At 51.6% G+C, this 17,287-nt stretch overlaps 1 protein-coding gene across 3 annotated transcripts; it reads left to right on the plus strand.

Annotated features, from left to right (window-relative positions):
- The first annotated feature begins 10 nt into the window (after window positions 1-10).
- HSD17B14 (hydroxysteroid 17-beta dehydrogenase 14) lies at window positions 11-16,824 on the plus strand. Of its 3 annotated transcripts, XM_032388522.1 has the most exons (9): window positions 11-317; window positions 810-848; window positions 972-1,054; window positions 1,556-1,622; window positions 4,598-4,689; window positions 14,576-14,680; window positions 14,937-15,004; window positions 15,104-15,200; window positions 15,302-16,824. In XM_032388522.1, the coding sequence occupies exons 1-9, from the start codon at window positions 230-232 to the stop codon at window positions 15,473-15,475; spliced, it is 813 nt and encodes a 270-aa protein (XP_032244413.1). In that variant the 5' UTR covers window positions 11-229; the 3' UTR covers window positions 15,476-16,824. The 3 variants fall into 3 exon arrangements, with proteins under 3 accessions (XP_032244413.1, XP_032244415.1, XP_032244414.1); XM_032388524.1 differs by lacking the exon at window positions 14,576-14,680 and having other exon boundaries at window positions 43-317; XM_032388523.1 differs by lacking the exon at window positions 810-848 and having other exon boundaries at window positions 43-317; window positions 933-1,054.
- Window positions 16,825-17,287: the final 463 nt, after the last annotated feature.

Raw genomic sequence — 17,287 nt, forward strand, 5'->3', positions numbered from 1 at the left:
TGAGGAAGGAGGGGATCGGGGGGGGGGGGGGGGGGCCGGACTCCTGGCTCTGAGGGAGGAGGGAGCCGAGGCCAAACTTCCAGGCTTCTGGCCTTCCTGGCAACGCCCCCCCAGGGCCGGGCTTCCAGGATCCAGCCCCTATTTAATGGTTCGGCTCCACGGCCTCACCCGACTTTGGGGGTGGAAGGAAGACCAGAGCGAGTGACAGGGAGAAACAGACAGAAGCAGAATGGCGACGGGAACGCGCTATGCCGGGAAGGTGGTGGTTGTGACAGGGGGCGGGCGCGGCATCGGAGCCGGGATCGTGAGAGCCTTCGGTGAGTAGGGGTCTGGCTGCTCGGGAATATTGGAGACCAGGAGAAGAGGGACCCTGGGAACTAGTGGGTGGGGGATCTTCAGTACTGGAGCCAAGATCCTTATTAAAAACCCAACTTGCGATGCTAATGAAAGGGGAGGCGGTATAAGCCTGGGGCCTGAGCTTTTGGCGGGTCTCCAAAAATGGTTGCTCCCTTTCTCTGGGTCTCAGTTATTGTATCTACAAAGTGGGTGGTTGGGGAATGGCACTTGCAGGTTTAGGGTTTATTCTGGAACCCAGGGATGGGGGGCTCAGGAACCCCAGAAGGCACCTGGAGTGGCCAACGAGAATATGTGTCAAGTTGTCTGCCCTTTGATCTAGAGGATCATCATGAGACTTTGGGGTCACGAGGGGAACGTTTGGGAAGATGGGCCCCCACTCCAGGAGACCACAAGAGGGCAGCAGAGGCCTTTGCCAAGGTCTGTGCTGGGGTAACCTGTTCTTCCATTCTCAGTGCAAAACGGCGCGCAAGTAGTTATCTGTGACAAAGATGGTGAGTGAGTGTCTCTCAGTCCTCACCCCCAGCCCCTCCTCCCTCAGACCCAGGGGTCCAGGCCCCCAGCCCCTCCTCCCTCAGACCCAGGGGTCCAGGCCCCCAGCCTTTCTCTCCCTGCAGAATCTAGGGGTCGGGCCCTGGAGCAGGCACTTGCTGGAACTCTCTTTATCCTCTGTGATGTGACTCGGGAGGAAGATGTGAGGGTGAGCTATTCTTGTCCCTGCCTGGTCCCAAAGGTTTGGGCTCAGCCTCATTTCCAGGCTTTCCCCCCTGGCCAGGTTCCGGGTCTCCTGGGAAGGTTCTCCTTTCTCTCTCACTACTTCAAGGCTCTTGTCACACCTGTCACAGAGATTGGAACAAAAAAGTCCCTCACAGTGGATCTCCTTCTGGAAGAGTTTCCTTCTCTTGTCTCTGGGTTCCTAGCCCTTCCCTTCAGTCAATGTTTCTCTGATGTGCGCCCCCCACCCTGACCCTGACCCCGGGTCTCTGCAGTGTGAATATAACCAGCCCTCTGGGCTCTGGCCCCCCTGGCTTTCTGTCTCCTCTTCTCCTCCCATGCTTGGTGCTTTGAGGGAGTCCCCACTTCCCGTAGTTCTTGTCCCCTCGGTTGTGAGCCAGCTTCCCCCTCCCCTTGCTTTTGGGAGTCCAGGCTCCTCAAGGCTGGGTGCCCGCACTGCCCACTTACAAGACATCTTTGTCCTCAGACCCTCATTTCTGAGACCGTCCGCTGTTTTGGCCGCCTGGATTGTGTGGTCAACAACGCTGGCTACCGTGAGTTGTGAGGCCCACAGGCCCTTCTCCGCTGCTGTCCACCTACCTCCTGGCTTCCCATCCCTTCCTCCCCCACCTCAGTTTCCCCTTCGTCTTCCCCATCCCCTTCTCCATCCCCTTGGATGGGACAGTAGAGCTAAGGAATCCCCCTGCTCCTGGGCTTACGTCCTGGCTCCGTTCCATCCCTGCCGGGTGCCCTCAGGCCCGTGCCCTCGCCTCTCTGTGCTTCAGTTCCTAGATTTCTAGAATGGGAATGATGATAATGATCATCATCATTACAGAGTTGTTGTGAGTATTCAATAAGGTAAATTGCTCAGCCTCATAATTACCAGAACTATTTTGGGAAAACAGCTTCCAGAAGTCTTGCGGTCTCAATTTGCTTATCCATGAAGTGACATGGATGGCCCTTCTCTTTGCTGATGACTATGAAGATATCCTCATGCATGAGGTTTATAGGTCTTAGTGTGGTATCTTTGAAGGGAAAATGCCATCAGCTTAATTATTACCCTTCCTAAGAATCTCTCATGCTGGTAAACCAGGGCTCAGAGGGGTGAACTCTCTGTACCGAGATCACACAGCAAGGCTGTGCTAAGAGAGACACCCCCCCACTACTACCCCCCCCCACACACACACTTATTGGCTGGGCAACTTTAAGCAAGTGGCTCACCCTCTCTGGGCTGCATTTTCCTCCGTATATTGTTGTAAGGATCAAAGAGATGGCGAATACTAGTTCATTCTTTCTGTGTTCTTTGCACATTCAAGAGGTATTTACTGAGGACCTACTATGTCCCAAGTTCTTTCCTGGGGACTGGGCAATGAGCAGTGAACGAAAGAGACAAAAACATTCTCGTCTTCTTGGGATTCACATGCTGGAGTAAGGAAATAGACAAGAAAGGATACAGTTAAGCCTCCCCGTTGGTGGTTTCCATATTCGTGAAATCACCAACTCACACACAAAATAGCCTCAGTACTCACTGCTTTCCAGGTGTTTTGCGGATTTGCAGGGAGGGAAAGTGGCAAGAAAAATCCCCAGTTGCCTGAAGCACTTGTTCCCAGTGGAGGTCAAACAAGGTGTGGCTCTGCCCTGGAGCCAGCTGGATGGGTTAGCATCCCAGCTCTGGCCTCCAGCTAATGGCTTAACACCTCTGAGCCTTGTTTCCTTGTTTGGAAAATAAATAAAATAGAGTCTCCCCATAGGAATTGTTTTGAGGATTTAAGACTCTAATCTGATATGCAGATAGCTATGGAGTATATGTATATACATGTCTACAGGCAGACAAATAGAGTGTCTTAGTCTGTTTGGGCTGGTAGAACAGAAATGCCACGGCCGGGGAGGGCTCAAGCAACAAATGTTTATCTCTCACAGTTTTGGAGGCTGGGAAGTCAAGGTCAAGGTGCCAGCAGGTTCGTGTCTGGTGAGGGCGGAAAGGACAAGGAGATCTCTGGGGTCTCTTTTCTAAGTGCAGTAATCCCATTCATGAGGGGTCCATCCTCGCAACTTAAAAATCCCCTCCCATAGACCACACCTCCAAATGCCATGACACTGAAGGTTAGGATTTCAACACATGAATTTGGGGGGCGTGGGGGACACATTTAGTCCATAGCATTTACACATTACTGTATAATAGGTACCTATTTCCCCTGGGAGCAATGGATGAATATTCATTAATTCAGTATTCACTGAAATTTTGTAGACCATAACTGCCTTGAATAATAGAATCGACTGTATATACTAGCATGTTTGGTGGTGATAAAGGCTATGAAGAAAAATAAAGTCAGGGCACCCAGCTGGCTCAGTCAGTGGAGGCTGCGACTCTTGAACTCGGGGTCGTGAGTTCGAGCCCCACATTGAGCGTAGAGCTTACTTAAAAAAAAAAAAAAAAAAAGCTGTTTAGGGTCTAGAAAATGGCAGGGGCTGTTTTCAACAGAGGATCCAGGACGGATTCTCTGAAGATGTTTGAGCAGATCGCTGAAGGAAGCCAGGCCACAAGCCCTGGGTCCCTGGGGAAGAACAATCCAAGAGTCCCTCAACTTTCTGGTCGCCATCTTGTTTTCTTTCTCCTATTGTCTCCTAAAGCCTTTGGAGCATTCAGGGTACGTTCCTCCGACCTGCCTGTCTTTTCTCCTTGTTCTTATCCCCCTATCTTTCCAGCTCCTTTTCTTCTGAACATTGATTTTTCTGTCCCTCTAGCCATTACCCCTCCCCTCCCACCGATTCCTCCTATCTATTTTACAAATACATTAAGGGACTAAGGGTCAGGCACAAATACTGACTCATGAAAAAGAATTCTTTTAAGATTTTATTTACTTTATTTTTTAAATTTAAACTCAATTAGACAACATACAGTATAAGATTTTATTTTTCTTTCTTTATTTTTAAAGATTTTATTTATTCATTTGAGACACAGAGATACAGAGAGGGAGAAGCAGGCTCCCCGCTGAGCAGGGAGCCCGATGCGGGACTCGATCCCAGGACCCCAGGACCATGATCTGAGCCGAAGGCAGACCCTTAACCAGCTGAGCCACCCAGGCGCCCCTAAGATTTTATTTTTAAGTAATCTCTACATCCAACGTGGGGGCTCGAACTCACAACCCCGAGATCAAGACCTGAGATCAAGTGTCCGATGCTCTACCCACTGGACCACTCAGGTGCCCCCAGATTTGGGAAACTTCTAAGCCCAAGAGCAAAGTGTCATCCTCCTTATGTAGATAGAGAGACTGAGGCACAGAGAGGCAAAGTGACTTGCCCAGAGTCACACAGCCAGGAAATGGCAGGGGCCCATATTGGAACCCAAGCCTTCTGGCCTGAGGCGGCTTTTTAATTCACTGTTATGCAACCCCCCTTCCTTCTCCCGATCCCTGACCCTCTTGTCTGCCCCCCCAACCCGGTGCCCCCTCCCCCCCATATCCCTATTTCTTCCCTGTTCTCTGTATCACTCCCTCATTCTCTCTACCTCTCTGTCCCCCACCCTTAGATCCACCTCCGCAGTGGCCTGAGGAGACATCTGCCCAGGGCTTCAGGCAGCTGCTGGAGCTGAACCTGCTGGGGACATACACCGTGACCAAGGTGAGGACTGCAGCCCCAGCCGCCAGGCCAGGGGGCCTCCTGATGATGAGATTGTCAGACCCACTTTTTCTCAGAGCAGAATGTTTCCTCTGCCTTGGTTTGATCTTACTCCAAAAGGACTCTGTTCTTTATAGCAAGTAGGTGGGAGCAAATCCCTACATCCGGCCAAAGCTAACTGTGTGGGTACCTGACCCAGTCCCCTTAGGGACCTTCCAGAACCTTCCAGAGTGGTGTGCTGGTTGTGTTGGGGGATGTTAGGAACAGGGGGGAAAGGGTTGAGGCAGGGAGTCAGTGATAGGCAGTTACAGCTTTTCCACCCTGTGAATCACTATGGGGAACAAAGAGCTTCTTTTTTTTTTTTAAAGATTTTATTTATTTGACAGAGAGAGACACAGCGAGAGAGGGAACACCAGCAGGGGGAGTGGGAGAGGGAGAAGCAGGCTCCCCGCGGAGCAAGGAGCCCGATGCGGGGCTCGATCCCAGGACCCTGGGATCCTGACCTGAGCCGAAGGCAGACGCTTAACAACTGAGCTACCCGGGCGCCCTGTAGAAAACTTTTTTTTTTAAGTAGGCTCCATGCCCAGTGTGGAGCCCAACATGGGGTTTGAACTCACAACCCTGAGATCGAGACCTGAGATCTCGATCAAGAGTCGGATGCTGAACTGACTGAGCCACCCAGGCGCCCCTATAAAACTTTTTTATTTTGACATTTTGCAAGCATACAGAAAAGTAGAGAGATTGTGGGCCAAATTCCACATACCCATCACCCAGCAACCATTATCAACATTCTGTCATTCTTCCTGTGGACCCCTCACTTTTTTCTTTTCTTTCCTTTTCTTTCTTTTTCTTTCTTTCTTTCTTTCTTTTTGCTGGGGTATTTTATTTTTATTTTTATTTCTATTTTTTAAAGATTTTATTTACTTGACAGAGAGAGACAGCAAGAGCAGGAACACAAGCAGGGGGAGTGGGAGAGGGAGAAGCAGGCTTCCTGGCAAGCAGGGAGCCTGATGTGGGGCTCGATCCCAGGACCCTGAGATCATGACCTGAGCCGAAAGCAGACACTTAATGACTGAGCCACCCAGGCGTCCCTGGGGTATTTTATTTTTAAAAAAGATTTGTTTATTTATTTATTTTAGAGGGTGGGGGAAGGGCAGAAGGAGAGGGAGAGAAGCAGACTCCCCGCTGACTGCAGAGCCTCACAAGGAGCTCGATCTTACGACCCTGAGATCATGACCCAAGCCAAAAATCAAGAGTCTGATGCTCAACCAACTGAGCCATTCAGGAGCCCCTTTTGCTGGAGTATTTTTTTTTTTTTTAAGATTTTATTTATTTATTTGACAGAGAGGCACAGCGAGAGAGGGAACACAAGCAGGGGGAGTGGGAGAGGGAGAAGCAGGCTTCCCCCAGAGCAGGGAGCCCGATGTGGGACTCAATCCCAGGACCCTGGGACCATGACCTGAGCCTAAGGCAGTTGCTTAACAACTGGGCCACCCAGGCGCCCTTGCTGGAGTATTTTAAAGCAAATCTCAGACATACTTTACATGTAAGTAATTTAGTATGTGTTTTTAGCAGACGAGATTTTGTTTTGTTTGGGTTTTTTGTTTTTGTTTTAGATTATTTATGTGCTTTTTGAGACAGGGTGGAGGTGGTCAGAAGCCTTCTCTGAGAGGTGACATTTAAGTCAAGGATATGCGTGGGGCAGAGTGGGCCAGGGAGGACAGCCTGTGCAAAGGCCCTGGGGTGGGGACTGCTCCGAGTGTAGGAGGAACAGCAAGAGGCCAGGGTGACTGAAGCAGGGCAAGGGGGAGAGGGCGGGAGGTGAGAGCAGAAAGGGGACAAAAGGGCCTAGATCATATCTGGATTTGTCAACCACGGAGAGGACTTTGCTTTGGCGCTTGAGCCTGGAGCCAACGAAGTGAGCTGCTGTAAGTGGGAACCGGCGCCCTCCGGCGGCCGCGTGGGGAACAGGCGGGGGCGAGGACTGAGGCAAAGGGCCCAGGGTGGTCCAGGCAGGAGGTGATTTGAATCCGACCGGGTCGGTGGCGGTGGATTTAGTGGGAAGTGTTCCGATTCCGGATCCATTTTGAAAGTAGAATTGTCAGGATTTCCTTGTAGACTAGACGTGGGGGGGTGGACTCGAGAAAGAAAGGAATGGGGGTTTTGGCTTCTTTGTCCCCCACTGGCCGTAGGACTGAGTTGCCATCCGTTGCCAGGGGGAAGCCTGGGGAGGAGCCGGTGGACTGGGAGACCTTTTCAGGGGGTGTGGGGGTGTGGTGCCCTGCCCATGTCCACTTGGGATTCTTGAGTCTGGGGTGAGGTGAGAGAGAGGTTTGGAGTCATCACTTGGGAGCTCACCAACCTGAGGCTGGAGTAGGTCTGAAAAACCAGGGTTTCATTTAGTCTGCTAAATACCGCCTCCTACCTGCAAAGGGGCGCCTGGGTGGCTCAGTTGGTTGAGCATCAGACTCTTGATTTTTGGCTCGGGTCATGATCTCAGGGTCCAGGGTCGTAAGATCGAGCCCCTTGTGAGGCTCCGCGCTCAGCGGGGAGTCTCCTTCTCTCCCTCTCCTTCTGCCCTTCCCCCACCCTCTAAAATAAATAAATAAACAAATCTTTTAAAAAAATAAAATACCCCAGCAAATAGCAGTGTAGACAGACAAGGTAAATTGCAATGTAGACAGAGAAGGGAGGAGCCCCAGGAGTGGGCGGGGCCGGGGGGGTCACTAGTGTGAGGAAGATCAGGCGCTATTTTTAGGTGAGGTCTCACCTGAGATCCAGGTGAAATGTTTCTGGGCAGTTGGGTGCTCTTGCTCAACCTGTGAACCCTCACTCCCATCCCTCGCTTGTGTTCACCTCTGTTGTCACCTCCATACGATAAGATATATACCACAGCCCATAAAGGGAATATATATGTAATTATATATTATATATGTAATTATATATATAATCTCTCAGTGCCCAGCACTTATTTTTTATTTTTTTTTAAAGATTTTATTTATTTATTTGACACAGAGAGAGAAAGCTCAAGCAGGGGGAGCGGCAGGGAGAGGGAGAAGCAGGCTTCCGGCTGAGCAGGGAGCCTGAAGCGGGGCTCGATCCCAGGACCCTGGGATCATGACCTGAGCCGGAGGCAGCCGCTTCACCGACTGAGCCATCCAGGTGCCCCAGTGCCCACCATTTAAAAAGAGAGGGATTTCTCATAAGCAACCAGATCTCTGGTTTCTCTTGAAAGGTTGGCAAGCTGGACCCATGGGGCAGAACAACAGTCTGCTAAATGTGGCATGACTCTCCATTATATCCCAGTCCCCACCTCTCCCGATGGGGCTACCTGACTCTGTTAGGTGTGAATGGCTGGTACAGAACCCTCGCGTAGGAATAAAGGTCCAGCCCAAGGAGACAGGCCTGCCCAAGCTCTCTGCCGCCTCCTACCTGCAACATGGCAAGTTACTCAATCTCTCTGCACCTGGGTTTTCTCCTGTGAAAAATGAGGCTGATCATGGCATCTGATTCACTGGATTGTTCCTGAGAATTGAATGAGGGTAAAATACCCACGAAGCCCTTAGAACATGCCTGGCACAGAGTTTACTGTCTGCACATTTTTATTACTTATTGTGAACATTGCCCCATTCTGTTTCCTATGGCCAATCTACCTAACTCAGGTTGAGCTCATTGAAATAAACGTTGGGCAGATGAAGCCTGGCAGAAGTAGAAGGGAAAAGGTGAGGTTTGAGCTGAACCCTGAGTGGGAGGAAAGGAATTGGAGAAGTAGGCCACAGGGTGTATCATTTACCAAAAAAGAGTGTGCAAAGGTCCTGGGGGCAGTAACCACCCAGGTGTGTGGTTTTTTTTTTTTTAATTTTATTATGTTATGTTAGTCACCATACAGTACCTCATTAGTTTGGATGAGGTGATCCATGAGCCATTGTTTTCGTATAACACCCAGTGCTCCATGCAGTATGTGCCCTCCTTAATACCCATCACTGGGCTAACCCATCCCCCCTCCCCCCTCCCCTCTAAAACCCTGTTTGTTTCTCAGAGTCCATAGTCTCTCATGGTTCATCCTAGGTGTGTTTTAAGAACAAGAGACACTCATCTCCCATCTCCACCTCCAGTTTAACAATTAGAAGCATTTTATTAAATTGTTCTATCCATAGCCTCCTGCCATCCCCTACCGAGACATCCTATGATTTCATCAGTAGGAACTTCATAAATGCTACCAATGGATTTGAATGTTTACTTATAATTATTGATATAATTTAAGACTCACAAAATCTTGTCAGAATATTACAGAGAACTCCTATATACCCGGACTCCTCATTGTTAATATTTTATTTATTTATTTATTTATTTATTTATTTATTTATTTATTTTTAAAGATTTTATTTATTTATTTGAGAGAGAGAGAATGAGAGATAGAGAGCACGAGAGGGAAGAGGGTCAGAGGGAGAAGCAGACTCCCTGCTGAGCAGGGAGCCCGATGTGGGACTCGATCCCGGGACTCGAGGATCATGACCTGAGCCGAAGGCAGTTGCTTAACCAACTGAGCCACCCAGGCGCCCAATATTTTATTTTTATTAATATTTGTTTGCTTTATTTTTCTGCCTCTCGGTTTGAGGGTAAATTGGAGGCATGATGTCCTTTCACCCCTCCGTACTTTGGAGAATATTTCCTAAAAATGAGAACATTCTCTCATGTAGTCACAGTAAGGTTAACATTGATACCGTGGTCTTGGGTAATCTAGAGACCTTCTTATTCAGATTATTAGAATTCTTTTTTTTTAAAGATTTTGTTTATTTATTTGACAGAGAGAGACACAGCGAGAGAGGGAACACAAGCAAGGGGAGTGGGGGAGGGAGAAGCAGGCTTCCCGCTGAGCAGGGAGCCCGATGCAGGGCTCGATCCCAGGACCCTGGGATCATGACCTGAGCCGAAGGCAGACGCCCAACCAACTGAGCCACCCAGGCACCCCAAGATTTTATTTTTAAGTAATTTCCCCACCCAACGTGGGGCTTAAACTTGTGACCCCGAGATCAAGAGTAATATGCCTTGGGGACAGGGTGGGCTTCCCAGAGGAAGTGAACAATGTGCAGCATTGACTAGGGAGTGGGATGAGGTGGGGTGAAGGGGGGAGGAGAGCCAGACCTATAAGAGTCCAAGGGGGTCCTTGATGTGGCTACAATGTAAGGTTCAAGTGTTCCTGGCAGAGGGAATAGCCCGTGCAAAGGCCTGGCCGCCAGAAAGCTGGGCACTGTGGAGGGGCTGAGTGGAGAGAGCCAAGGGGCTGGTGCAAGAAGGGGTTGGGGGAGCAGACCATATGGGGAACCGAGGGCCATGCTGAGGTGTCTGGTCTTTATCTCAAGAGCAATAGGGAGCCATGGAAGGTATTTGAGCAAGGAAGTGATGTGATGCCGTTAATACTAACAGATTGTGGGGCGCCTGGGTGGCTCAATTGGTTGAGCATCTGACTCTTGGTTTGGGCTCAGGTCATGATCTCATGGTCATGAGGTTGAGGCCCCTGTCAGGCTCTGCACTAGGCATGGAGTAGGCTTGGGATTCTGTCTGCCCCTCCCCCCACTCACACATGCGTACACCCCCACTCTCTCTCTCTCAAAATAAATAAATAAAATCTTAAAAAAAAAATACTAACGGGGCGCCTGGGTGGCTCAGTCGTTAAGCATCTGCCTTCAGCTCAGGTCATGATCCCAGCGTCCTGGGATCGAGCCCCACATTGGGCTCCCTGCTCCGCGGGAAGCCTGCTTCTCCCTCTCCCACTCCCCCTGCTTGTGTTCCCTCTCTCGCTGTGTCTCCCTCTGTCAAATAAATAAATAAAGTTTTAAAAAAAAATACTAACAGATCATTAATGTTAAGAGATCACTCTAGGGGCGCCTGGCTGGCTTGGTCGGTAGAGCACCCGACTCTTGATCTCAGGGTCATGAGTTTGAGCCCCGCATTGTGGGTAGAGATTACTTTAAAAAAAAAAAAAAAGAAAATCTCTCTGGCTCTTTCCTGCAGAACAAGTCAGAAGACAAAGTGTGGGAGTGGGGAAACCAGTATTAAGAGACAGTGGCATTTGTGCAAGTAAAAAGAGGTGGCCTCCAAGGCCTCACATGGTCTGGCCCCGGTTCCTCCCCTGACCTCACCTCCCACCACAGTGACTTTCTTGCGCCAAACACACCAGCTCTGTCCTGCCTCAGGGCCTTTGCACATGCCATTCCTTCTGCCTGGCCCAGGCCTCTCCAAGACATCCCCACAGTTCATACCTGAGTTTGCAGCTGCACCCAGCCCAACACTCCCATTCCCCTCATCTTGCTCTACTTCTTGTTCCATATCCCTGACCACACTCTAGCACATTCCATCATGCACTTTTATTTGTTTATTGCTGCTTCCCCCCCAGACCTTGGGCTCCATGAGGGCAGAAATCTCTGTCTTGTTTCCTGTGGTATCCCTGGCAATTTGCCCCAGGACCTGGCCCATACTAGGTGCTTGGTTAATGTTTATCGAATGAATGAATGAGGGGGAGAGAACTGTAGAGATTCAGGAGGTCCTTAGAAGGCACAACGGCCAGGGCTTGGTGATGGATCAGATGAGGAACTTAGGGAGAGGGAGGCTCTAGAAGGCTCTCAGGTGTCTGGCTTGAGAGCTGGGTATGAGTGGACCCCATGTCTGAGGCTGGAAATCCGGGAGAAAGGCAGATTCTAGGAGGAGACAATGGGATGAATTTTGCACTGGAGATACGGAGCTGGGGGTGCCCAAAGGTGGCAGGGGAGGAGCTCCAGAAGGTGGTTCTAAGGGAGATTTAGGATATGCTGATGGGAAACCAGCCACGCAGGGGCTCCCCTGGCAGAGCTCAGAGAGAAGCCGACCCAGGAACCCCAACATTTAGGAGAAATCGACTCAGGCCAGAGCGAGGCTGCGGGCTCTCCTGGTCGGTCAGGTGTCCAAAGGGAGGGAGGGAGAGGGGGGGGAAGGACGGGCCAATAAGGTTCCAGCGCGTCCTGGATGTGGCTGCTCAGAGGCGCTAGGTGACCTTGGAGGGGGTGGTGGGCCATGGGCCAAGGACTGTGTGGGAGGGTTGAGAAGGGTCCGCAGGGAGTGTGGGACAAATATTTATTCAGTGCTAGCTGTATGCCCAGTGCTAGGACAAGGGTGGCAAACGACCCACATTGTGCAGCCCTTAGGGACGTCATGTTCGCAGGGTGGGGGTGGGGAGGGAGTTAAACAGCTGGGCAGGGAGTGAGAAGGTTTAGGAAAGAAATAGGCAGGGGCCGGGCCTGGGGGAGGGGATGGGCAAGGCCAGGGCTGAGGGAGGGAGGGTTTCAAGGCCAACGAGAGGGAGGAGAGAAAGGAATGGGGTGGGGGGCAGTCAGGTCCCTGGGGAGAGGTTGGAGGATTTGAATCCCCCCCCCCCAGTGCCCACATAATCATGGCACTCATGCTCATATTATCTTCAAGTTCTTAAGACTTAAGAGTTGTCTTTTTTTTGGTTGTGCGTTTTGGTCTCTGACTGCTCACTGTGGGGTGCAAATACCAGCCCTGACAGTTGTCACATGACCCTCGGAGCATCGGTCACCTGCTCAGTCTCCTCACCTGGGAAAAGGAGCTATGGACAGTCCCTTCTTCTGGGTTTGTCCTGAGGATTCAATGAGCTGATCTGTGTGAAGAGCTGACAACAGGGCCAGGCACATAATAGATAAATTCAGGGGCGCCTGGGTGGCTCAGTCGGTTAAGCGTCTGCCTTTCGCTCAGGTCATGATCTCAGGGTCCTGGGATTGAGTCCTGCATCGGGCTCCCTGCTCAGTGGAGAGTCTGCTTCTCCCTCTGTGCTCTCTCTCTCTCTCAAATAAATAAATAAAATCTTCAAAAAATAGAAAAATTCAATAAATTCATTCATTTATTCAAAAGATATTTATTGAGCACCTATTACGTGACAGACACCTGAATACCAGGGGTGAAACAAAGTAAGAAATTGCAACCACCCCTCATGAACTTTTGCATTCTGGTGGGAGAGACAGAGGATAAGCAAATAAGTAAGTAAAATAGATATGGTGTGTGAGAAGCAGGTGTTATGTTACAGAGAAAAGGAATCAGGGGGGCGCCTGGGTGGCTCAGTCGTTAAGTGTCTGCCTTCAGCTCAGGTCATGATCCCAGGGTCCTGGGATCAAGCCCCGCATTGGGCTCCCTGCTCAGCGGGAAGCCTGCTTCTCCCTCTCCCACTCCCCCTGCTTGTGTTCCCTCTCTCGCTGTGTCTCTGTCAAATGAATGAATAAAAATCATAAAAAAAAAAAAAAGGAATCAGGAATAGGGATGGGGACCTAGGGGTAAGCAGGTTGCAGTTTTAAATAGGATAGTCAGAGGGGCGCCTGGGGTGGCTCAGTCGGTTAAGCATGCCCCACCCCACCCCCACCCCCGCCTATGCCCAGCTGGGAGTCTGCTTCTTTCTCTCCTTCTGCCCCTCCCCCTGCTCTTGCCCTCTCTCTCTCTCTCCCTCCCTCTCTCAAATAAATAAATCATTTTTTTTTAATTTAAAGATTTTATTTATTTATTTTGACAGAGAGACAAAGAGAGTGGGAACACAAGCAGGGGAAGTGGGAGAGGGAGAAGCAGGGTTCCTGCTGAGCAGAGAGCCCAATGTGGGGCTCAATCCCAGGACCCTGGGATCATGAACTGAGCCGAAGGCAGACACTTAATGACTGAGCCACCCAGGCGCCCCTCAAATAAATAAATCTTTAAATAAATAAATAGGACAGTCAGGGTTGGCCTCATTGAGAAGGTGACATTTGAACAAGATTTGGAATTGTTGAGGGACTAGGTTTACCTGGGATTGTCCCAGGTTAGTCCTGAAAGTGTTCGGAATGTCCCATGTCCTCAGAAGTGCTTCAGTCCTGGGCAAACCGGAATGGCTGGTCACCCTAGGAGTGAGTCCCATGCGTATCAGAGGAAAAGTACTCCAGACAGAGGGAACCGCAAGTGCAAAGGCCCTGAGGTTGGAACGCTCAGGGTATGTTTGAAGTTACAGTCCTCAGAAAAGGTGGAGGCTGTTTTTGAGGGAGTGGAGAAAGTTTGAAAGAGCTGATGGGGTGACCCAGAGAGGGAGCTAATTTAGATTCCCACTCTGGAAACCACTTAAGGGAACCTGTTTATAGTCATTAATCTTTAGCGGCAGGAACAGGTCTTGCCAGGCCAGCTCAGCTGTCAAAGGAAAGCGAGGAGAAGGATAGAATTTGAATTTATTCAAGGTCATGTGTAGTGAAAGAGCTGAGAGACAGAGGAAGGGAGGAGAGGGAGAAAGAATTAGTTTAGGGGCCTCCGGGGAGCCAGAGAGTTGCCGGGGAGAAGCTGGTAAAATGGGTGCATTTCATGAAGGTCTCCCACATCACATTCTGACCACAGAGTTCTCCCTAAAATTCAGCGATACTGCCCTCATGGATAAAAGAGCTTCCGCCCGTTTTTGCAAAATATGCAGCCATCTTGCATTTTCCTATCTTGATTTGGACATGAGTTTGAGTAACATATAAAGACCCGGGGTGGGGGAGACAGAGACCTAGAGAGAGGGGGACTGGGATGGGGTTGGGGGAGAAGGTGGGGAGGGTGGTGGGGGAGGGGGACAGGGACACAAAGGGAGGGAGGGAAAGAGAGAGATAGTAGAGGAGACATAGAGAAAAATGCCTTCCAGACATGGAGAGATTCCTTAAGCAGACCCAGAGACCCTGGGGCAAACCAGTGAAGGTGCCCTCTCGAGTTCTAGAATGCTGTCGCTACAAGGCACCGAGATCCATTAGGGAACATACCAGGGCAATGGCCATTGGCCCAGGCATCAGGATGTGTTTCAGTGTGGCTGGGGGAACCCAGGGGCTCAGTTGGCTGACTTTGCCTTCTGTCTCCCCAGCTTGCCCTCCCCCACCTGCGGAAGAGCCAGGGGAACGTTATCAACATCTCCAGTCTGGTGGGGGCCATTGGCCAGGTCCAGGCAGTTCCTTATGTGACCACCAAGGTACCCTACCCCTTCCTTCACTCCCTACCAGGCCCTCCAGGTACCTCAGCCCTGAAGCATGACAACCTGTGGCGTGTTGTTACGCACCAAGTGTCTCCCAGGAAACAGAGCCTGGTGCATCCCATGGAGGCCAGCAGGGAAGGCATGACCTCCCCATTCTGATGCCCCAGCTTGACACCCCCTTGTTGGAGGAGAGAACAAGAGGGACCTCGTCTTCCCTGGACTGAACTCCCCCCCACCCCATCATCTTCCACAGGGGGCAGTAACAGCCATGACCAAAGCCTTGGCCCTGGATGAGAGTCAATATGGCGTCCGGGTCAACTGGTGAGCAGCTCCAAGTGGGCAGAGAAGGCTGGGAGTGAGCCGAAGAGGCCACGTTTATGGCACACTTCTTCCCTGATCCCCTTTTCTCCCTTCCCACAGTATTTCCCCGGGAAACATCTGGACCCCACTGTGGGAGGAGCTGACAGCCTCAACGCCTGACCCCACCGCTGCAGTCCAAGAGGGCACGTTGGCCCAGGTGGGAGTGGGGCCAGATCCAGGTGGTACGGGAGTGGCTCAGGGCGCGGCAGTCAGACCAGGTGCTTCACTTGGTCTCCTTTTCCCCTGGTCTCTCCCCAGCCCCTGGGCCGCATGGGCCAGCCTGCTGACGTGGGGGCCGCTGCCGTGTTCCTGGCCTCCGAAGCTAACTTCTGCACTGGGATTGAGCTGCTTGTGAGCGGGGGTGCAGAGCTGGGGTATGGGCGCAAGGCCATCCCGGGCACCCCCGTGGAGCTCCCCACCATCCCTTCCTAATTTCCCACATTTCCACTTGGGCCTTCCGGACTAGAACTCCCACCCCAAGCTCAGTCTCCCAGATTTCAGCGTCTACCATCTGCCTCTTAGGTGCAGACCCCAGCTCTAGACGTTAACTCCACTTACCAATGTGCCAGACTACCCCGCAAGTTCCCATAAAAGGAGTTTGCAGCCAGGAGGAGGGCGTCATGACATTTATTTTCTGCCCTTGAGTTCTGCCACGCGGGGACCGCGTCCCCGTTCCCAGCCCCCACGGGTTCCCACGCGTAGCCTCGACCCGAGGGACTACAACTCCCGGCAGGCCTTGCAGCAGGCTCCTGGGGAAAGTATTGCCGGTCGGCTTCACCCCTGCTAATACAAAGGCCCGCAGGGGAGAATAAATTAAACCCTATTAGGAGATAATAGTGGAGGTGAAACAAAAGGGCCTCCTCGTTAATCTTGGTCGTTAAGGGAAAGGAGATTTGACCTCGCTGGCTGAGGAATAGGAGGGTGGCGGGCTCCAGAAGTTCTGTGGGAAGCAGCAGCTAGGGTTGAGAGTACTGGGTCAGAGGGAGGAGGCGCTGGGATCCGGACTCCTGGGTTTGGGGGAGAAGGAAACATAGGGGGCGTGGACTCCCAGTTGCGGAAGGGCGGAGCCTGGATTCCCCCAGGGGCGCGGGGCCCACTTTGGGTTGAATCTCCTCAGTGAGGGGGGTGGGCCTGCATGGCCGCTGCGGATTGGCCGCCGCGGGGGGTGTGCGGCAATCGCTGATTGGCTGAGGCGGGGAGGGCGCGGTCGTGGCTGCCGCGCCCCTCGGGCCCTAGGCCAGGCAGTGGGAGAGGAGGACTGGGGTGTAGGAAGCAAAACTGGATGATACTCTGAGGGGGGAGGGCTGGGGGTTTGCCGAGGCCTGTGGCTGTTAGGGCTGGGCGACAGTGACCCGGGGACAGAATTAGGGGGCAAAATATCCCAGAGCAGAATTGTGGGGGCACGGTGGCCCAGGAATGGGAGTTTGAGGACTCGACAGGAAAAAGATTTTGGTTCTTGTAATCCGGATGCAGGAGTTGGGGGAACTCTGACCACAGGAGGTTTTGGGGCCACAGTGACCAAGGAGTTCGGTATAGGGGGCACTAATGCAGGTTTGAATTGCTAGGCATTAGAGGGATCCTGATGAACTATAATTAGCTAACTCTGCCCCTGGGGGTCCTGTAGTTGGGGAGATACTCACAAGGGGGCATAACCAGGTAACCTTGCCCTAGGGGCTCTAGGGGCTGTTCTTAGAGGCTCACTCATGCGTTGGTGGATTAAAATTTTTCGGGCCTCACTGATGGGACCGGAACCGTGTGTGTTGTATCTTTTTTTTTTTTAAGATTTTACTTACTTGACAGAGAGAGAACCCAAGTTCTCTCTTGCTAGGCAGAGAGGCAGGCAGAGGGAGAGGGAAAAGCGGGCTCCCGGCGGGACTCGATCCCAGGATCCCGGGATCATGACCTGAGACCTGAGCTGAAGGCAGACGCTTAACTGACTAAGCCATCCAGGCACCCTGTTGTATATATTTTTTAAATGATATTTATGTGAGGGGGGGGGGGGGGGGGGGGGGGGGGGGGGGGTTGCGGAGGTAGAGAGACAAGCAGACTCTGCGCTGAGCGCAGAGCCAGCCGAGGGACTTGATCTCTTGACCCTGAGAGCATGACCTGAGCTGAAATCAAGAGTTGGAGGCTTAACCGATTGAGCCACCCAGGCACCCCTATTTATTTCAGATATTTATTTATTCTAGAGAGAGTGTGTGCATATGCGAGCTAGGAAGAGGGGCAGAGGGGGAGGGAGAGGCA

The sequence above is a fragment of the Phoca vitulina genome, unplaced genomic scaffold (genome assembly GCF_004348235.1).
Source record: "Phoca vitulina isolate PV1807 unplaced genomic scaffold, GSC_HSeal_1.0 scaffold52, whole genome shotgun sequence".
Taxonomy (NCBI): Eukaryota; Metazoa; Chordata; class Mammalia; order Carnivora; family Phocidae; genus Phoca; species Phoca vitulina.